Consider the following 23,544-nt stretch of genomic DNA (forward strand, 5'->3'; position numbering starts at 1 on the left):
AAATTGGTGAAACCCCTGGGGGTTTGAAATGTACACTATACCCCTAGATGAATTCCCTGAGGGGTGTAGTTTGCAAAATGGGGTCACTTGTGGGGGGGTTCCACTGTATTGGTGCTTCGGGGGTCTTGCTAATGCGACATAGCACCCACCAACATTCCACCAGAATCTGTGCTGCAAAATCCAAATATCACTCCTTCCCTTCTGAGTCCTGCCATGCACCCAAATGGTATTTTTTGGTCACATGTGAGGCATTGCCGTACTCGGGAGAAATTGGGGCACATATTTTGGGGTGCTTTGTCTCCTTCATTCCTTGTGAAAATGAAAAATTTTGAGCCAGAACTGCATTTTTGTGTAAAAAATTTAATTTTTCATTTTCACTGCCCAGTTGTACCACAATTGGTGAAACCCCTGGGGGTTTGAAATGTACACTATACCCCTAGATGAATTCCCTGAGGGGTGTAGTTTGCAAAATGGGGTCACTTGTGGGGGGGTTCCACTGTATTGGTGCTTCGGGGGTCTTGCTAATGCGACATAGCACCCACCAACATTCCACCAGAATCTGTGCTGCAAAATCCAAATATCACTCCTTCCCTTCTGAGTCCTGCCATGCACCCAAATGGTATTTTTTGGTCACATGTGAGGCATTGCCGTACTCGGGAGAAATTGGGGCACATATTTTGGGGTGCTTTGTCTCCTTCATTCCTTGTGAAAATGAAAAATTTTGAGCCAGAACTGCATTTTTGTGTAAAAAATTTAATTTTTCATTTTCACTGCCCAGTTGTACCACAATTGGTGAAGCCCCTGGGGGTTTGAAATGTACACTATACCCCTAGATGAATTCCCTGAGGGGTGTAGTTTGCAAAATGGGGCCACTTGTGGGGGGGTTCCTAACTTTTAGCATCTTATGGTGCCTAGAAACCTACAGGGTGCCTAAAAAATAATCTCATAAAAAGGAGGCTCCAAAATCAAGTAGGTGCTCCTTCTATTATGAAGCCTGTGGTTTGGTCAACGTGCACACTAGGGCCACATATAGGATATTTATGAAAACAAAAGAATTGGGGGAATCAATTTTTAGTCACATTTCTCTAGTAAAATCTACTGTGCTCCTTAGAAAAATGTATTAAAATTGCAAATCTGCAAAAAAAATGAAATTTTGAAATTTCACCTACACTTTGTTTTAATTCCTGTGAAACACCTAAAGGGTTAACAAACTTCCAAAATGCTGTTTTGAATACTGTGAGGGGTGCAGTTTTTGAAATGGCATCATTTATGGGGGTGTCTCACATACAAGTCCCTCAAAGTCACATCAGAACTGAACTGGTCCCTAAAAAAATCAGTGTTTGAAATTTTCCTGAAAATTTGAGAATTTGCTATTCATATTTTAAGCCTCCTAGTGTCCAAAAAAATTAAAAGGATGTTGAAATAATGATGGAAACATAAAGTAGACATATGGTCTATGTTAGTTATTAACTATTTTGAGTGGTATGATTATTTGTCTCACAAGCAGAAAATTTAACATTTTGCAAATTGCTAAATTTTCCATTTTTTACGACATTTTGGTATTTTTCACAAAAAAACACAGACTGTATCGACCCAAATTTACCACTAACTTGAAGTACAATGTGTCACGAGAAAACAATCTCAAAATCACTGGGATAAGTAAAAGCAAAAAAAAGTTATCCCCACTTAAGTGATACCTGTCAGATTTGAAAAAAAGGGCTCTGTCAGGAAGGCAAAAACAGGCTGCGGCGGGAAGGGGTTAAAATCTGCAGGGTATGTTAGTGTGAATGCGCCTTGATGGAGTTTGAGAAGCAATGGTATAAAACTATAGACCAGCAGATTCAGATGCCCAAGTACATTTTTATTTATTTAACACATGACATTCAAAATAACACATTAGTAAGTATTGCATAATAACAGAAACAGCATTATTATTATTATAAATAATAAGAATAAGAAGAAGACCACCATAATTTTGGGCATGGGAGTGATAATAACAGTACAATACATTCCTAGATTAAAAGTAATAACACAAGTAGTTATTTAGCAGTCTGTGCATGAACATTAAAAAAATAAAAATCCACTACCGCTAGCACATTTGGCTAGTAATTGGCCCAATACAGTTAATACGGGCCATACATCAGAACCAATCAAAAACTCTGATTTATGTTCTATTGGGGAATCAGGAAAATTCTGCATGTTAAAAATCTCAATTCACCAATCCTGATAATTTGATGCTCAGAATGGGCAAATCAGAGGAAATTCTGTTGGATTTCTGGAAGCATTGGGACACATTAACTTCAATAAGCAAACAAAAAAGGTGCTGAGCGCTCGTGTCACTGTGCGCTCGTGTCAGTGTGCGCTCGTGTCACTGTGCGCTCGTGTCAGTGTGCACTAGTGTCATTGAGCGCGAGCGGTCAATAGGATGGATTCACTATTAACATTCCATTGACTACAGCTCCTTCTGTTCTGGTTATGGAAGTATAATAGGGTCTTCTTTGTACTGGCATTTATAATGGTTGCAGTCTGTCCAGGGTCCAGGGGCCCGACACCAAAAACCTTGCACCCATTTATTTCCAATACTTACCTTCTCGGGTGGGTATGTGGTCACCGGGTAGATAAAGTCTAGGTCGACAATCACTAATGGTTGGCCGTGACTAGGCTTGTGTCAACTATTTGTCAATGTCGACCTTGTGTATGTCGACTATTTCAAGGTGTCAACCTAGTGACTGTCGACTATCATACCTCCCAACTTTCCGGCTGCAGAAATAGGGACACTAGGGACCCAACAAGGGGGCGCAGCTTATGCAAATGAGGGGCGCGGTTTATGCAAATGAGCCGCGTCCCCGTTTTCGGCCGCGAATAGACGCTGTGCGCATGCGCACAGCGTCTATTCTGTCAAATTGGGGGCGCTCCGAACTGCAGCGGGACACCTCCGGCCGCGGGTGGGACAGCGGGACAGGACCCGGTAATCGGGACTGTCCCGCTGAAATCGGGATTGTTGGGAGGTATGGACTATTAGTGGTCAACCTAGTGACTGTCTACCTAGACATTGTCTACCATTTATACCCTCTAAAGTCCCGTCGCGGTAGCAGCACTGCAGAAATCACCAGGAAAATGAAGTGGCGGCCATTTTCCGGTGTCAAGTAAACTCTGGGACAGCGCCAGTGTCCTCTAGTGACCAGAGTCTGCCAGCTACAGAGGAGGGGGGCGCTAGTCAGGGAAAGACAGAGCACAAACACAATAAAACACCCCAAATCTATTATCTCTGCATTAAGTGCAATGTGATCTGATGTACAGAGGTAGAAGTCCCTGATGTCATTGCATCAGGTGTTGAGCAGGTGTCAGGACAATAGAGTTGGTGTTACACCCTACAGAGGATCACCACTATCCCTAGTGGTGCTTGTGTTGCTGGTATTTGCGGTAATGGTTCTGGATGGTGAGAGCGGCTTGCTCAGTGACTTCTTGTGCTGACATCTCTCTCTGGGGATCTGCTGCCCTCCTCAGGCCTGCAGAGGAAACACACATAACTGTTTGCTTTTTACCAGCATGGTCAGAGGCTTCCTAATCAGCTATAAATAGCAATCCCTCACCCTCTGCTCAGATGGGAGGATAAGCAAAGATCTGATCCGATTACAGAACGGACGTGTGGGACATTTGTGGAGGGGATATATATTACGTGAATGTATTTCTAATACAGTACAAATCAGAACTGTTCTTAAAAACGCAGAAACAAAGAACTAGAAAGTCACTGGTCTGTTGCAATGGTGGGAATTACTGCATCACAGCACTGAGGTCCTGGGTTCCATTCCCACCAAGGCCTACCTGCGTGGAATCTGTAGTAGAGATGTGTGAATCGATTCTTTAGAAATCTGGACCCACCTGAATTTCGCAGATCCAAACTGAACAAAGTCCCAGTTTGGATCTTCGCGTGGTTTTGATATTTTATTTTTAAATCCAAATGTTGGATTTTAGATAACAAGAATTACATAATTTTAGAAGTTTTTAGTCCATTTTGAAGAATTTCAATACCCAAGATTCGGATATTAAATCTGAATTCCAAACCAAAACACTTGAGAGTAATTTTGCAAAATGAAATGCAAAACACAGCAAAGAAATTAGAACCAAAACACAAGACTCCGCGCACATCTCTAGTTTGTGTGGGTTTCGCGCTGGATGCTCTGGCCTCTTCCCACAATTCAAAATTACACAGGTAGAACAGAACAATAAAAACAAAAAAATGAAACCAGAACATAGACTGTGTCAGCGTTCAGAAGACTGTCAACAGGACTGTGCCATTGAGATTACAATGGAAATAACAGCATGGTTAAAATTCAGAAGTAGAACGCAAAACAATACTTAAGCTGGCCATACATCTACAGATCGATTGTCAGATTGGGCTTGTTGGAACCAGTGTCGTAAATTTGTCCCAGTTGCCCGGAGGCAAGATAAATATTGGTGGCATACTGTTAAGCTGGCCATACATCTACAGATCAATTGTCAGATTGGGCTGGTTGGAACAAAATCCTGGTAATGGATGAGAGTAAATGACAGTTGACCATTTGCTTTCAAATGCTGGAAAATTGCCAAAAACTGTCATTCAGATATTACCAGTTTTTTGTTCCAACCAGCCCAATCTAACATCGATCTGTAGATGTATGGCTGGCTTTACCGACTTTACTTACAACCGGAAGGGGAAGACGATGTATTCATACCTCCAATATGCTACACTATTAGCAAGGACGGAAGGCGCATTCCTGAAATTCAGCGGCATGGCCTACAAATAATGTCACTCCTGCAAAGCCACAACCCTTTTTGCCAATGAGGAGGCATGACCAGCACTCAGAGCTGCTGGCCATACCCCCAGCCCCCTCTGTCCCTGGGAATAGAGGCTGTGCATCTATTCCCGGAGACAGAGCAGCGGGTAGCAGAGGGGGACTTTTAAAATGACGTTATGTTGCACACAAATGATATAAAACTATGTCATCTAATTACACTATTTGAAATGATATTGATTGTTTGAATATAATTGTATCTTTGTTTGTATGTGTACAAGGGTCATTTATGACTCAATTCTGTGATACAGCATATTCTCTATAACTAATGTCAATCATATAATCCTGCATAGTTCTGTGTAAAGCAGAGGGTGCAGGAATTGCTTTATTTACCAACATTGTACATTTGTATGTATCTTTAAAGCCAACAAAACAACAGATTCACAGCAAAAGCAAACGGATTCAGAATAGGGATTTGCATATATAAAATGATATTTAAAGATATACTTTTGATTATTTGTGAATTTCTTCTCCATGGCTTTAATTTATGCCACTTGATCTACTCGTATGTATTTATTATATGGACAGTGACAATGTTGAGAATGCCACTGTCGGCAGGAGTGTCAGAGCCATTAATGCCAGTGCCAACACATTTTAATGGTGTTGACAGTAGAACATTAAACTTGCTGCTTCAACTGCATTTTTTTCAAGTTATACTGATGTAAAAATGCTTGATGTAGCAGTTTAAACTTTTCAAGTCCATCATTTAGTCCAGTGATTTTCAACCTTTTTACTTTGCGGCACAGTAAGTGCGGTAAGTAAGATTTTAAAATTGCCAAGGCACACCATGATATCCACACAGGGTAAAACACATTGGCCCCCACAGGAAAAAAAAAAACCTATTGGCACCCATATAAAAAAAACAATCACACTGGTCCCCAAAGGTAATAAAAATAAAATACATTGGCCCTTTACATGAAAAGAAGATACCAGTAAATAACAGTTGAACTGGTGGTGGCTGTAAACTGGTTTGGGCATCTAGAGATCTGGGGGCACACTTGAGAACAGCTCAAGGCACACTAGTGTACCACGGCACAGTGGTTGAAAAACACTGATCTAGTAAGACTCAACAGCCCTAGCACTAGCAGCGGATCCAATGATGAGTCACTTTAAAATAACAACATTAACATAATTTAACATTCAATGTAAACCATTTTTGAATAATAATAATAAAAATGACAATAACAATTAATTTAAACATTTAAACCAGACTGTTTGAATTGCAAAAAAAATAAAAAATAAATTTGGACTTCAAAAAAGTTAACTTTGTCGACATTGTGGTGCAGCATAGCGCTGCCTTACCCTCAGTCATGTGGAAAGTTCTCCAGGCGTGATTACAAGACTACAGCCACAACCAGTGGCATTCGCTCCCACTCCACCCTCCCCAGCCTGTCCTCTCTCTCCCTGAATGGTTGTCCCACCCGCTGGAAGGTCACCCGCCCTCTGATAAAAGGTTTTTTTTACAGAGAAGTGGCCACACCCCCTCTCGTTGGTCATGCCCCATTATTACTGGGGCCCGGATGGTGTTGTCAGCACCCATGGCCACAACAGGACTACTATGGTCCCAATGCATAAAACATGCGGAAGCTACGGTTTGCCGTGATGGTTGGGCTGTAGAGTGAGCCGTTTGCTTTAGTGATGAGCTAGATTACAACACATAACTGTAATTATTTTATTTTAAAACTATTTTTTACTTTGATATATTCATTAAAACCAGAAAAATAAAAACATATGTAGAAAAGAAGTGGGAACCATGCAATAAAACTGTTGTGTGCTATAATCTCTTATATTCATATTGTGCTCTGTATTTGAGCTTTATTCACTTAAATCTTTTTCCTTTTATTCAGGGATTTTATTATAAAATACCCATTGATATATAATCTCTTGAACAGTAGGGAAATGTTATTATAGATCATTATGAGCAGCAACTGATGCAGCCTACAGTAATACAGAAATCCTCATACAACCAGTGTACAATCCGGTAGCAGAAGGGATAATACACCAATATTGCTCTCACAGAATTACAATTCCCAACATCTAACGGTTGTTAATGTTAATTAGGTTAGTAAGGGTGACATATCAAACCTGGACATATAGGGCCAGCCAATCAGCTCCTATCAATTTTCAAGAACAGCCATTAAAACATTCTTGCCTACTCTCCCAGAAGTGGTGGTAAAGTCGGGTAAAATTTCCCAATCAGCCGAGAACTGTGTTCTCAGCTTGATCTCATACAGGACAATGATGAAACACGTTGAGTGTTACTATAAAGCAGGGGTGGGGAACCTCAGGCCCAGAGGCCGTATGCGGCCCCTGTAGCTGCTCTGAATGGCCCGCTCACTCGCCTGGTGGCTTTGCCGGGAGTCAGGTACAGGGGAATTCTTGCAAGAGGTCGGTAGTTCTTGCGAGATTCCTTGGTACTTGTGTAGTATCACAGCGCCCATCGCATCGCAGACCATAAGGCATGCGATGGTATGCGATGCGATATCGCGCGATGTTCCCCAATGTCATACAATTTTAAAATTGTATGACATTGTATATGGCATACAATGCCATACAATGTGATGGGATGTGATTATAACTTGTATAAGCAACCTAATGGGTGCTTACAATGTTAAATGCACCCCCACGCCACCCGCCAGTATAAACATGAACCCGAAGTGTGGCGAGCTCAGCGAACCCGCGAGGGGCGGCGGTACGTGTCCTCCGACCTTTTCATACCCCCACTATCCACTTCGGCGTGGAGTTGATTTTATAAAGTGTGGCGAGCCACCGAGCCACCGACCGAGGGGACGCGCATAACTTCACAGGTATGCGCTCGCCACGCTTCGGGCTCAGTGGCTCGCCACGCTTCGGGTTCGCGTTTATACTGGGGGGTGGCGTGGGGGTGCATTCAACATTGTAAGCACCCATTAGGGTGCTTATACAATTTATTATCGCATAGGGGCTAAAATCGCATCGCATCACAGTGCATCGGGTGTATGGCATGCGATGAAAAATCGCGCAATCACATATCGGGGCCGCCGTGATAATACACAAGTACCGATTCCTTTTAATCAACAGCAGCCGGAGACTGTCAGTCCTATTCAGCGGCAGCCGCCGGAGCTTGGGACGGCTGCAGCAGGACAATTTTTAAGAGAAATTTTTACATATGGCCCCGGAAAAAATGGCAACATCCCATCAAGCAGAAAATGGGACATCTGATCTCCAGCTAATTGGTGCATACAGATCGCTGGGATACTGGGAATCGCGGAGAGGTGCTCCATCTGATGGGGATGCACGAGCGTCTCAAAGACATCAACACAGCGGCGGAGAGGGGGGGGGGATTGGGTTAGCTGCAGAGGGCGGAGGAGGGCTCTGTCAGAATGGAGTGCGTCTTGTGCGCACGTGCCCCTTTCCGGCAGAGGCGGATGGCAGACCTGGCGATTCGAGCTGCTCCATCTGTATGTATTAATTTAAAACTGTTTGTATGAAAATATTGTTTTAATCAATTTTGTAATCATTTTATTATACGTTAAAATGTGTCACTATCACGCACATATGAATTAATGGCATATCAACTTTCTTAAGATAAAAACATGAACACACACACACACGCACACAAACACACACACACGCACAGGCACGCACACTGGGTCTTATTCAAATTTAGGAGTAAAGTTTTTTTTTTATTAAAAAGGCCCTTTGTACCTGGTACAAACCCTGTTGCCATGTAAGGGCAGTAACTACATTTAGAATTTTTTTATGTGCAGGGTAAATTCGCTTTTGCATGTAGCCCACAAACATTAAACAGTTGTTTTTTTACAATGTAATTTAGATTTATTTTGGACGCACCCCACCCAAATCTAAGGGGTAAATTTACCACAATGGGAGTTCTGTTGAAGATGGGATGTTGCCCACTGCAACCAATCAGAAGGTGCTAAATAAATAAGTAGAATCTGATTGGTTGCTATGGGCAACCTCCTATCTTCAGTAGAATTGCCGGTACTTATGTAATATCTGGGCTCCCGTTTTTCTTATGAGACCGTGTCCCCTCACGGGGCTCGCTGCGCTCGCCGCACTATATAAAATCAACTCCATGCGTAGTTGGATAGTAGGGGTATGAAAAAATGGGGTGCATTTAACATGGGAGCCCAGATAATACCGCTCGGTGAAATAGTTCCTTTTTTCTTTTTTTTTTTTTTCTTTTTTTTTAATACTGTCAATTCCGAATCAGGCCCAGTTATCAAGTGCACAGCAGCATACTGACCATGCTTGTCTCTGGCAGGGTATGTAGTACAGCTGTACTGACAGCTTCCTCTCCTCTGAAGCAGGATGGAAAACACATGAAATAAAATGAGAGAGAATTGTGAGAACAAAATAAATAAATAATTGTTAATTTACATAATGTTCATAGGATAGTGCAGGGAGTTCATGTGAGTTTCCATGGAAACGCAACAGTGCGCTATGCAGCAGCAGCAGCAACGTTGCTCTGGGATTTTGAACGAATCAAATTTTACAAGGGAGAAGATTATGTCACATGGCTGTGAGGATGCAGAAACAGAAAATAAAGTTGACTTTCCCGGCCAATGGGTGTCCAGCGAAGATTTAAAGCCTTCTCTGCATTCCACCGGCTTAAGCCACTCTGCGTAATCACGGATGCCAGACATGCGGGTGCCAACCTTTGTTGCTGAATAGGGGCGTCCTCCCTTGGGAACCAGCATGGTGCTGTACATTTCAGGAGTATAACTCTCATGGTCAGGTGACTCCATGTTCAATGCAGTATCTGGTACAAAGTAATCTGGCGATTAGAAGTTCGTCTAATGATCAGGGTAGTAGAACTTTTAATTTGTAGGGAGAAAAAAAGGTTCTGGTGCTCAGTACCACTATGGGCCTGATTCAGATCTGTTTGCTAAGCTGCGTATACTCGTTGCCTAGCGAACAGGTCAGCGACACCCCACCAATGCCAACCCCCACCCGCATCCCCTCGCTGTATGAGAACACATCCCCTCCCATGCGGCCAAAGAATCATTCGATGATCGCTGACCATCAAATAACTCAGTTTAAACTGATTTTTATGTCACGCGGAGATGGCTGATGTCCACTTTTCCATGTCGACCTATAACTTGTATTGACCTTTCGATCCTGTTGACTGAAGTCACAGGGACCTTTTTAATGTGTCAACCTAAAGCCTGTCGACCAATAGTGGTCCACGTAATCACTGGCGACCTTCTTACAGGTGGAGCCCCTTTCCTGCTTGTGGGGGCTGGTGATAGAATTGCCAGCCGCCAGGCCCCACCATCTGTCGGAAGGGGGCACGAGACGCTTGCGTGCCTGCCGCCTACGCCCGCCGCTGCCCCCCGCATCCGCCCTAACCCTGCCCATCTCCCTGACGCAGAGAAGGGCGGGGTTCTGACACCCAGCCACCAAGTGACTGGGACACGCACGTCCCAGTCTAATGGAGTCCCTTGCAGCCAGCGCTCGCCAGTGGAGACATTCTGGCGAGCGCCAGCATTGAATGAGAGCGGCTCCATATTTATTTTCGACCCTATGACCCATACTGTACCTGTTTATAATAATATTATAGATATAATACAAATACTATTTATTTTAGTTTTATAGAGAAACGAAACATTCCTAGATATTGATTTCCCATTGGCTGCACTCACCAGATAACAGTTTTTCAGTGACTTGCTGCATCCAGTACAACGCTGCTTTTAGTGTTTAGTAAAGAATACATCACTGTAATTGAGTTTGTAGCTCATTGCTGTCAGATGAAATCCAGAGGAAACCACCACTGAAAAGGTTACTGCTCGATGTCACTAATTGATGTCATTTATTACATCAAAATAATGACATTTTGTTAACACTGTTTGATAAATAACCCTATTGCTTTGGTTGCCTTATACAGTAAATGGATTGAGAGTTTACTATATCGATTGGGCAGGTATCCTGGACTAAATTAGACGTGCCAAAGCTGGGGCAATGAAATACACAAGATACTGGGTTATAACTGAGCCCTAAATTATTTTAGGAAAGCCAGCAAGTAGGTTTGACAAATCTGTATAGTTCTCTAATGTCACTTGGGTCAATGTGATTCTACACTTTGGACTAGATTGCAAGAATTTGGATAACAGCTATTTGCGCTGATCTGGAGGCAGCCACAGCACAGCAGCATTGCGGACACTCTCTCCACCACTGAGGCAGCCACAGCACAGCAGCGTTGCGGACACTCTCTCCACCGCTGAGGCAGCCCTAGCACAGCAGCATTGCAGACACTCTCCACCACTGACGCAGCTACAGCACAGCAGCATTACGGACACTCTCTCCACTGCTGAGGCAGCCACAGCACAGCAGCATTGCAGACACTCTCTCCACCACTGAGGCAGTCACAGCACAGCAGCATTACAGACACTCTCTCCATCACTGAGGCAGCCAGAACACAGCAGCATTGCGGACACTCTCTCCAACACTGAGGCAGCTACAGCACAGTAGCATTGCGGACACTCTCTGAACCACTGAGGCAGCCACAGCACAGCAGCATTACTGACACTCTCCACCGCTGAGGCAGCCACAGCACAGCAGCATTGCAGACACTCTCTACATCACTGAGGCAGCCAGAGCACAGCAGTATTACAGACACTCTCCACCGCTGAGGCATGCACAGCAGCATTACGGACACTCTCTCCATAGCTGAGGCAGCCACAGCATAAGCAGCATTATGGACTCTCGCTCCACCTCTGAGGCAGCCACAGCACAGCAGCATTATGGACATTCTCTCTATCACTGAGGCAGCCAGAGCACAGCAGTATTACGGACACTCTCCACCACTGAGGCATACACAGCAGCATTACTCCATAGCTGAGGCAACGCACAGCACAGCAGCATTACGGACACTCCACCACTGAGGCAGCCACAACACAGCAGCATTACGGACTCTTGCTCTACCGCTGAGGCAGCCACAGCACAGCAGCATTACGGACACTCTCTTCACCACTGGTGCAGCCATAGCACAGCAGTGCCACAGACCCATAGGTAATTTTTACTGTAAAACTCTACAACAAGTACACAATGATTGGTGGACTGGCTGACATTTCCAGTTGACAATCAGCCACTGCGAACGGATGATGGTTAGGCTTAGAGACATACATTTCAGTTAGTGGTAAAAGGTCAAATGAAATGAGAAGAGGGTATGTAAGCTAGATAGAAATACATATGATCTACCTCATTATCTCTGCTTGCTCTTCTGTTCTGCGTTACATACTGCACGTGCCAAGGCAGGGGCTGGTATGCAAGATACGGTGCTTGCTCCTCTCGGAATAATGAGCTGCCTAACTGTAGAAAGACAACAGCATAATCAGTGGCAGTGCCCATTCAAAATGTCATAAGGTACAGTGCATTGCCAATATAACATTAACATGCATGCCCTGAAAATGCCCATTATGTAGCACTTATGTCATTTTATGCTGCATTATTTTTATCTTTAAAAACGTTTCCCTCTTTATGGCAATAAATGATGAAGGCTTTTCACCTAAGCAAATTTCTGTAAGCTGGGTACACGCATACAGTAAAGGACAGTGTGACCCAGTGATGCAACCAGGGCTGGATTAAGGGGAGGCTCAGGGGAGTCAGTACCCCTGGGCCCCCCTCTAGCTAGGGCCCACTTTGGTCGGCATGTATTTTAAAAAACATATATATTTTTTTTATTTAGCTAAAGGTTTTGTACATGGGAGGGGGTAGTGCTGCAGCTTCACTTATGTGCCAATGTGCTTCACTTATCTGCCAAGGTACACTGACCACACAAGTGTGCAGTGCATTACTGGGAGTTGACCAGGTTCCATGAGACTTTGCACAAGAGGTCAGAGGCTGAGAGGCTTGTGATGAGCTCTGCTTGGTGGAGCTAATCACATGCTTCTCAGGCCAATGGAGCACAACAGCAGCAGCTTAGTCATGGGATGGCTTTTAATCAGAGGGAGGGCTGAGCCTGCACAAAGCTTAACACTTTAAAAATAATATTATATATATATATATATATATATATATATATATATATATATATATATATATATATATATATATATATATATATATATATATATATATATAGCTATTTTTGTGCAGGCTCCAGCAGGAACTGAGGCCCTTATTCTAGTTCACTCTTTCAGACATATTTCTTAGAAGGACAAAACCATGTGCACTGCAGGTGAGGCAGGTGTTACTTGTGCAGAGATAATTAGATTTGGGTGGGGTTTTACACCTGCCTCATCTGCAGTGCACTTGGTTTTGTCCATCTAAGAAATATTTTGTCTGAAAGAGTGAACTAGAATAAGGGCCTCAGTTCCTGCTGGAGCCTGCACAAAAATAGCCCTGTGTATATATATATATATATATATATATATATATATATATATATATATATATATATATATATATATATATATATAACCTTTCACATGATCCGGCACTGCCCACCAAAGAACTGTACTGTAGGTTGCTTGCCCGGGTGCTCGTCCGGTTGTCAAGGTTGCCCCCGACCACATACATTTGTCCAAATAAAGCACGTCACTCCGGGTCTTGTATAAGCAAAAACGTGGTTTACTGGGTGCCTACGGCGTTTCGGGCCAAGCCCGTCTTCGAGTATGTCCTGAAGACGGGCTTGGCCCTAAACGCCGTAGGCACCCAGTAAACCACGTTTTTGCTTATACAAGACCCGGAGTGACGTGCTTTATTTGGACAAATATATATATATATATATATGGGGAAAGGGATTTTGGAATTCATACCCTAATTACACACACATTAAGAGGTGCTATCATGCTGGGGTGTGTAGTTGTACAAACAAAGAGAACTACAGTGCTGATACACACTCACAATAATTATAATACACTCGGCTATCTGACATTGAGCAATATCAAGGTTCTTGGTATACTTATTGACCAAGAAATACTAGCCCATCAACCAGCGTCTACGTGACCCCATCTCTGGTGGGTCATATAGACGCTTCGATCCCGTCGGCTGTCAATGCCGATTCGATATCGCTGGCCCGGTGGGTTGCTGGAATGGAACAGGAGGGAGGACGGCGTGCGGGGGGATGCTGCATAGAGCAGCATGTAACTGCCTTCGATCTTCCAGATCTAAGCAGAAATAGACTTGCCAGCCATTTCTGCTTTCGATCCCTAAGCCGTGGGGCAGTGCATCTGAATCAAATCTGCATCGAAGGCAGCTAACACTGTTCGATTCAGGGTAATTTTCAATTTGATTTTTCTTCTTTAAGTAAAATGGAATCGAAAATGACCCTTAATCGAAGCATGTGTACACGGACACGGGACTCCAAAAAAGCCAGTAAAAACCAGTCACCCCAGTGCAGCACAATAGTGAGAAGCTAAATGCTAGGGGCCAATTGATCACCATCCGCATCCTCAGGCACCCCCTTCCCAGTTGGGATAACCTCCCCCAAACCCCTCACCGATATAACATAAGTATGCAAAATGTGATCTGGTTACTAAAATAAAATATTCAAGGCAAAAAAAAAAAAAGACAAAAGACCCTTTAATGCATTTTTGTGATACTAAAATAATGTAAAATGGTGTGAAAACACCATTTTAAAAAGTATTTTAATAAACCAGCCCCTAGTTGAGTTAATAAGAAAGAAGCAAAATATGGGGGTTAAAAGGTGTTACACAGTTGAAACATTCTTTTATTATTCCAGTACAAGGGCATTTAGGACCAAGTATATTCAGTAGCAAATAAAGACAGTTGCAACAGGGGACATAACAAAAGTAATTATGGTGGTAGAGACCTGCTGTAGGGTTTGGTGTCATTAAATTAATTAGGGAGTATAAAGTAAATGATATATATACACACACTACCAATCAAAAGTTTGTGCTCAATTAGAAATGTCCTTATTTTTCAAAGAAAAACACAAATTTTTTTTCAATGAAGAGAACAATAAATGAATCAGAAATACAATGTATACATTGTTAATGTGGTCAATGGCTATACTAGTTGCAAACGCCTGATTTTTAAAGGAATATGTACATATGCGTATAGAGGCCCATTTCCAGTAACCATCACTCCAGTGTTCTAATGGTACATTAGAACACTGGATTAAAATCATTAGAAGACTAATAGATGAATAGAAAGCCCTTAAATACCCTAGTGCAATTATGTTAGCACAGCTGAAAATGGGTTTGCTCGGTAGAGAAGCTATAAAACTGACCTTCCTTTGAGCTAGTTGAGTATCTGGAGCATCACATTGTGGGTTCTATTATACTCTCAAAATGGCCTGAAAAAGTGAAACTCTACAGTCTATTCTTGTTCTTAGAAATGAAGGCTATTCCATGCGAGACATTGTCAACAAACTGAACATTTCCTCCAACATGTGTATACTACTCCCTTCAGAGAACAGCACAAACAGGCTCTAAGTAGAAAGGGAAGTGGGAGACCACAGCACACAACTGAGCAAGAAGACAAGTACATTAGAGTCTCTAGTTTGAGAATTAGATGTATTTTTTTTATGGCAGCTTCATAAAATGGTACCCGCAAAATGCCAGCGTCAATGTCTACAGTGAAGAGGTGGCCTTCTAGGCAGTCCATAACACTTTTTTTCCAATCTTCCTATGTCCAATTTCTGCTTTCTTTTGCCCATATTAATCTTCTCCTTTTATTGGCCAGTCTCCTATATGACTTTTTCTGTGCCACTCTGCCTAGAAGGCCACCATCCCAGGGTCGCCTTTCCACTGTAGATGTTGACACTGGCATTGTGTTTTAATCATGTGCATAGCACATCTGTCCCCATCCCCTATGCCATATAGTGGTCCCTATGCCCGGGTGAATGTGATAACCTTAGGTCAAGTTGTACTCATCTGTCTCCATGTTGCCCAGATCTTCAAAACTTCTCCAGTCTCGTTACTAACTGGCACTGGCAGCTTCACATCATAATTACATCTTGCCTGTGATGCTACTATGGCCAGCAAAGGACCCAGCAGTACCACCAGCGGGCTGGGGAGGCTGCCAGATGCGGTTCCAATACCCAACAGTATTTCTGAGGGTCTGGGAGGGCAGCTATTGATGCTGCTATGGCAGTGTGGTTGCAAAGTGTGTAGGCCCCAAAGCGACCACCCTGTCGTTTTGCTCCCCCCAAACCTTATAATGCGACCCTGCAGACCAGTCAGTCGCATCAACCATATGGCGTATGCAAAAAGAACTTCTGTATGGCAAATGTATCTTATGTGTGTGCCATACATGTCTGGCCCTATTTACTGTTCTGCCAATTGGACTGGCAATGTGTAACCCAAATATTTGAGCCATTTGTGGTTGGAATCTGCTAGTTAGGGATGCAATATGTTATGTATGGACATTTTCTGTACACTGGGCTTAATTCATGTTTGTATGCACATGCCTGGGCAGCTGCAATTTAAAGGCTACGGACTTGTTAATTATCGTGAGGGAAGCTGCTACCTTGGAGTAGAATAGAGACACCCCCGGAGCCATCACAATGTCCTCATCCACTGAGTACACATATGCAACACCAAAGCAGTAATGAGGAACATCATCTCCTCCAGAGAGCCTATGGTCATGCAGAGTGATACTTGTGCCATGTCCATCTACATATATGATACCTGAAGCCAGATGCTCATGCCTGTGTTTTTGGACAGATGAGGGATGGGACCTATGTTGGGAAGTGTGAATGTGACTTTACCAAATTCGGTAGACTTGGAACATAAAGGGCATCTGACAACAAGTGATGCTGAGAGACATGATGGAAACCTGCAAGCAAGCATGGCTATCAGCAGGGATCCGACAGCGCTGCCAAGCCCTATTAAAAATAAGGGGTGTAACCATGGTCATGCCCCTGTAAAATAAGGACGGGTGCAGGCAGCCGGATGGGACATCCAGTGGCATCAAGAGGAGGCCGGAATCGAACAGGAGGGAGCTGGTACTTTTTACACAGGTCTGCTGGAGCTGGACAGTGGGGAGAGAGTAGACAGGCCGCTGCAGCACAGTCTCTCTCCCAAGCTCAGCGAATGCTGCTCAGTGCCTTGACAGCTGCAGCGGCAGCTTGTTCTCTCTCTCTACCTCTCTGTGCAATGCCACCCGCAACCCGCACAAACTGAGTTTGTTTCCATGGAAACATGGCCACGCCCCATCCCGGAGGCCCATCCCATTTGCCTCAGGCTGCAGCTGCCTCTCTCCCCAGCTCAGCACACAGAGGTGGGGGGAGCGGGACCCAGGCCCCTCCTCAGACATGGGTCCAAGTAAAAAGTACCCTCCTCTCGGTGCCACTGGCTGTCAGTGTAGGCCCACTGTCTTTCCTCCACCAGGATGTATCCTCACCAAGCATTTACAGATTCACGAAGTTCTTTTTGATGGAATGCAGATTATCGTGTTGATATAAAGGGTTAACCAAATGGCAGTCATGTTTCTTTATTTATTAATAATTGTGCCAGAGGCCCATTACCGAGTTAATGTCTGCCAGCATAGTAAATCCTGCGCTAGACATCTTTAATGGTCCTATTGATAACATCATTTGTATCAAGCAGTATCATTCTAAGCCCTGGAAGTAAAGCTTTCCACTGTATCTGGTAGAAGAGATTTATTGTAGTACAGTAAGCTGGAGGGAGGGAGGGATTACTGCACTGTCAAGGACATGACAATCCATGGTATTAGTAAGCCCCCATATATGGAGAACTTGCATTTCAGTCTATAAATGAGGGCATGTGACACATCACTGAAACTTAAGGCACATTAAGAGCCTCATTCCGAGGTGGGTGTACTGTAAAGCAAAAAAAGAGCAAGTGACTGTGCCCCTAGGCACAACATTTTTGGCTGCCCTTTTTAATAGGCATGTGGTGTGATGAAGTCACACGCATTAGTCTGGACTGGACGCGGAACAAGGGAGAGAGGAACAACACACTAGTCTCAGCTGTCACCGCCCCTGAACACCCATTCTATACACAGCAGCCAATAGGATGTGTGCATAGCAGTGGCGTAACAATAGCCCCATGTCTGTGCTGTTGCCGGGACCCGCTTTGGAAGTGTCGGCAGCGCCCTCCCCCCCGGCCCCCCATGCCCCCCGTGCATTACCCCTCCGCTTAGCAGCAGGGACCCGCAGATCTTCTCTGCGGTGTGGTCCCGGCTCCCCTCTTGGCTACTGCTGCTTTGGAAACGGACCAGACCATCATAAAATGTCCATGTTCTGTGAAACTGTCTGCTGTATGGGGGCGGACATTTTGTGATGGTCCATTTTCATAGTAGAAGCAGGAGGGGAGCCAGCACCACACCGCAGAGAAGATCTGCGGGTCCCTGCTGAGCGAAGGGGTAAGGCACGAGGGGGGCATGGGCGGCCGGGGGAGGGTTGCTAAATTATAGTTACGCCACTGGTGTATAGTATATCCAATTGGCGGCAGTGGCTCAGCTCAGCCTGAGCCAGTGAGCCTCCAGGATGCGGGACCATGATTCATGTTGTAGATGCAACTGATGCATCTTGGTCTTTGTAGTACCCAGGTTATGACATCACTTCCGGTCACACGGCTGGCCAGGCAGTCAGTGTTAGCCGGACCTGGAATAAAGACGCACCTGATTGAAGTTGCACAGGTGTCCGTGAGTTTCTTGATACACACACACACACACACACACATCTACATGGTGTCAGAAGCGGGATCAACATGGCACATGGGCTGAGGAAGATTGACCCGTTGGTTTTCGATGAACACATCTCTGACAACTGGCTCCGCTTCAAAAGAGAGTGGCACGTGTACTGCATCGCGGGCTTATCAGACAAGTCAAAGACGGTACAGGCATACACGCTGCTGAACCTCGCAGGCACAGACGCCGTGGACAAAATCAGAGGCATTCATCTACGCGGATACAGAGAACAGAGAGGATCTTGAGATCCTGCTTGCTAAGTTTGAGGAAATCTGCATGCCGGTGAAGAACGTCATTATGGACAGGCATATCTTCAACAGCACAAGTCAAAAGGGCGACGATGCAGTGCAATCATACGCCTCCACACTAAAGCTACTGGCAAAGAGGTGCAACTTTGGGACACTCACAGATGAACTCATCCGTGACAGAATCGTGTGTGGCATTAGAAATGACAAGGTACGTGCACAGCTGCTAAGGGAAAAGGGCCTCATGCTAGAAACCGCCATAAGCATATGCATGCTCCATGAGCAGGCAGAAAAGGGCACAAGGGAGTTAAAGAAGGACGCTGAAGTATGTGTCATGGCGGCCACCGCACCCTGCTCACCCTCATGTGGGAACTGCGCATCACAGCACCCCTGCCCCACATATGATAAATGCTGCAATGCATGTGGCAAATGGAACCACTTCGCCAGGTGCTGTCGCTCCAAAGACTAGACACCCCCAAAGCAGCAGCCAGAACCCCGATACAGCCGCACACCCAGGCAGGTCAGCCAGGTAGACACAGACCTGGTGCACAGCACAGCCCGCACAACAGTCTGTGACAGTGTCGATCACACAGATGAGAGGGGTGAAATATTTATAAAGCTCAAGACCAAACACACCACACAACAGAGTGGCCACAATCAAGATAGACTCAGGGGCCAAGTGTAACGTCATGTCACGTAGACAACTACGCGAGCTAGACCCTGCTGCACAGATCAACCCACAGGAAAAACCTAATAGCATATGGAGGCCAGGTCATCAGCACACTGGGCACCACAAAAATACAGTTCAACCGTGCTGAATTGCTTTTCCACATCGTGGACCAAAAAGTTAAATCATTGCTTGGCCTCCCGGACAGCATGAAACTGGGCCTGTTGAAACTGGGGCCTGATGTACACGCTATTCAAATGACTGTCCCAGAAATGAAAGATTTCCAAGACTTATTTGATAACAGCACACTAGGAAAGCTGCCCATCACATATCATATGAGGCTGGATGACTCTATTGCCCCCACTGTTTGTGCTCCCCGCAGAGTCCCCATTGTAATGAAGGACAAAATCATTCAGGAGCTACACAGAATGACGCAGCTGGGTGTCATTGCACCAATTGAAGAAGCAACACAATGGGTCTCTGCTATGGTAGCAGCTGCTAAAAAAGATGGGACTGTACGGTTATGCATTGACCCAGTACACCTAAACAAGGTACTTTTACGCCCCTACCACCCGCTCCGCACCATCGAGCAGGTGATTGCCGACATGCCAGGTGCAACCGTCTTTAGCACCCTGGATGCCAAGTGTGGGTTTTGGCAGATCCCTCTGGACAGAGCCTCTTCTTTACTTAATGCCTTCATGACCCCAATTGGGCGCTACGTATTCCTCCGCATGCCCTATGGCATCACCACGGGCAGCGAAGTTTTCCAGCGATGCTTGGAGCAACTGTTCGCTGGCTATCCATGTGACATCATCGTTGACGACATCCTCGTCTGGGGCCGCACCAGAGAGGAGCATGATCAACGCCTCCACCAGGTACTCCAACAGGGTCACGACCTCAACCCTGACAAGTGCAGGTTCAGAGTCACAAAGGTGGCATACGTGGACCACATCCTCACCGACAAGGGCATCCTGCCAGACCCAAACAAGGTCTCTGCCGTCCTGCAGATGCCCCTCCCAGCAGACAAATTGGCACTCCAGCGCTTCCTGGGGATGACCAACTACCTGTCCAAGTTTCTTCCACAGTACAGCAATACCATTGCACCTTTGCGGCAGTTACTGCATCAGGACGCTGAATGGTGTTGGTTGGACACATACACAGCTGCTGACAACCAACTAAAGACCATGCTCACACACCCGCCAGAGTCCTACAGTACTTCAATGTGCATGATCCTGTTGTCCTTGCTGCTGATGCTTCACAAAATGGCCTCTGGGCTGTTTGCCTACAGCACCGCAAACCGGTGGCATTTGCATCCAGGGCCCTCACTGACACGGAGACAAGATATGCACAAATTGAAAAAGAACTGCTGGCACTTATCTTTGCTTGCAAACGTTTTCATGATTTCATCTATGGCCGTCCTGTCGTGATTGAAACAGATCATCAACCCTTAATCCCCATCCTGAAGAAACCCATACACTCTGCCTCATGATGCTTAAGCTCCAAAGGTACAATTTGGACGTTATTTACAAGCCAGGTAAAGAAATGTATGTTGCTGATGCTTTGTCCAGGGCATTTCTGCCTTCCACTGACTTGGGCAGCCCTGAGGACGAGTTCGAGGTCATGGCTGTAGAAGTCCTTCCTACCAAACAGATGGAGGAGCTGCGTGCAGCCACCAGCACAGATGAGCTCTCCCAGCGTCCTGCTGATGTCATCCTCAATGGCTGGCCACCCTCATCCAGAGACTTGCCTCACTGTCTACGTCCCTTCTTCTGCATGAGGGATGAACTCACCATAGTTGATGGTGTCATTATGCGAGGTCACCGCTTTGTGATCCCAGCCGCTCTACAGTCCTTATACACCCAGCAGTTGCACCAGGGCCATGCAGACCTGGAAGCCACCAAGCGCAGGGCCCGAGAAACTGCATTCTGGCCCTCTATGTATGGTGAAATTGAACGAGCCGTGTCTCTTTGTGCCCCCTGCAATACCCTGCGTCCACATCAGCCACGGGAGCCCATGCTGCTCCACGACATCCCGGACCTTCCTTGGTCCATCCTGGTGGCTGACCTGTTTGAATGGAGGGGGAAGGAGTACATGGTGCTTGAGGACTCTTACTCAGGCTGGTTCAAAATCAACTACCTCACCACCACCACAAGCCTGATGGTAATATCAAAACTAAAAAGGCACTTTGCAGCACATGGGACTTTGCAGCAGCTCATCACCGATAATGCCATGCAATTCAAGAGCAGAGAGTTCGCAGAGTTTGCCAACACTTGGGACTTTCAGCACATCACCAGCAGTCCTCACTATCCACAATCCAACGGGTTGGCAGAGCAGGCAGTTCGCTCAGCAAAGCACTTGATGGAGAAGTGTGCAGGAGATGGCTCAGACATATACCTAGCCCTGCTCAGGTTGAGAAATACACCCAGAGACAGGTTACCCTCCCCTGCGCAGTGCTTGTTGGCATGGCGCACCCGTACGGTGCTCCCCATGGCAAAGCAGCTCCTGCGGCCCAGAGTGGAATCCCAAGTTAGTGATTGCATCAACAGACGCAGAGCAGGCTCCAAGGCGTCCTACGACAGATCTGCACATCGCCTGCCACCACTTTCTCCAGGCCAACCTGTTCGCATACAGACTGAGCAAGGCTTTGACAGGACAGCAGTGCTGCAGCATCCAGCAGAGCGTCCTAACAGTTATGTGGTCCAGTCTGACGATGCCTTGTATGAGCGCAACCGCCGGCACCTGCTGAGTACAGCTGAAGAGGACTCTGCACAGCCGGGTCCATCAGTTACTGCCACTGCTGCGACCAATGCAAGTGGTGATTCACATCATGTGGACGATCCCATCCCAGAGACCTTACCGGTGTCAGAGCCCTCCCAAATTGTTCAGGACAATCCCATGGGTTCACAGCACACCGTCACTAGGTCCGGGCGGGTGTCCAAGCCCAATCTCAAGTTCCAAGACTTTACCATGTAGTCTTTTTCTTCATCTTTATTGTTGTTGAAATTGTTATATCCATGCATGTTGTGTCCTCTCAGTTAAAAGGGGGATGTAGATGCATCTGATGCATCTTGGTCTTTGTAGTACCCAGGTTATGACACCACTTCCGGTCACACGGCTGGCCGGGCAGTCAGTGTTAGCCGGAGCTGGAATAAAGACGCACCTGATTGAAGCTGCACAGATGTCCGTGAGTTTCTTGATACGCACACATCTACACATGTAACGCTTTTATTATGTGCATGGCCAAGTGGGCAGCAGCGAGTGACGAGCAGCACCGCCACCAACAAGAATCATGTCAGCAAAGTGGTCGCTCGCTGCCAGCTTAATAAAAGAGTCAGTGACAGACTGACAGCTGCCACCTGTAATAGGTGCCACCACTAGGCCTGTGTCCTGACTGCAGGTGTAACCTGTGCAGAGAGATTTAAGCCCCATACACACTAGAGGTTATAGTGAAAGATATCGCTCAGTAAGGGCTTTCTGAGCGATATCGGTCACTATATCGTCTAGTGTGAACCCTCAATATCCTTAACGATGCGCACACCAGCGCCCTTATTAATGGTGATTGATGTCTACTTACATTGGAGCGGTGACATCACTGAAGTATATTGACGGCTGATATCTTTAATCATTAACAAGCTGTGTACACACTGTGCAATATATTGCTCAGTGTCCAGTTTTCATCAGCGACCAGAGATGAAGACTCTGCCGGGGGAGCCGCAGAGGGAAACAGCTCAGCGACCATTAAGGGGCTTAACACGGGAGTGCACACCCGGTGATTTATCACTGCAGCACAAACAGATCACTGGCAATATGGTCGCTCAGTGACCATATTGCCAGCGATATTGCACCGTGTGTACACAGCTTCATACCTCCCAACTGTCACGATTACAGCGGGACAGTCCCGATTTTCGGGTCCTGTCCCGCTGTCCCACCTGCGGCAGGCATTGTCCCGCTGCGGGGGGGGGTGGCAGTTGGGAGACCCCGCAATCTAATAGAATAGACGCTGTGCGCATGCGTACAGCGTCTATTCTCGTATGAAAATGCGGTCGCGGCTAATTAGCATAAGCTGCACCCTCATTTGCATACGCCCCACCCCCTTTTCGGGCGCACAGAAGTTGGGAGGTATGCAGCTTTAGTATGTATGCACAATATCAGCCACAGCCAGGTACTGTAGGTT

At 45.7% G+C, this 23,544-nt stretch overlaps 1 protein-coding gene across 1 annotated transcript in view; it reads right to left on the minus strand.

The window, feature by feature from the left end:
• Positions 1 to 1,854: 1,854 nt before the first annotated feature.
• LOC146042030 (uncharacterized) overlaps positions 1,855 to 23,544 on the minus strand; it is a 29,673-nt gene continuing 7,983 nt past the window's right edge. The window contains exons 3-5 of the mRNA XM_083161938.1: positions 12,036 to 12,146; positions 9,082 to 9,136; positions 1,855 to 3,509 (exon numbers count right to left, since the gene is read on the minus strand). Of these exons, the coding sequence (XP_083018064.1) occupies positions 3,394 to 3,509; positions 9,082 to 9,136; positions 12,036 to 12,146 (282 nt within the window). The 3' untranslated portion in view covers positions 1,855 to 3,393. The remainder of the gene's footprint in view (positions 3,510 to 9,081; positions 9,137 to 12,035; positions 12,147 to 23,544) is intronic.

The sequence above is a fragment of the Crinia signifera genome, chromosome 19 (assembly GCF_055691185.1).
Source record: "Crinia signifera chromosome 19, ASM5569118v1, whole genome shotgun sequence".
In the NCBI taxonomy this organism is placed as follows: Eukaryota; Metazoa; Chordata; class Amphibia; order Anura; family Myobatrachidae; genus Crinia; species Crinia signifera.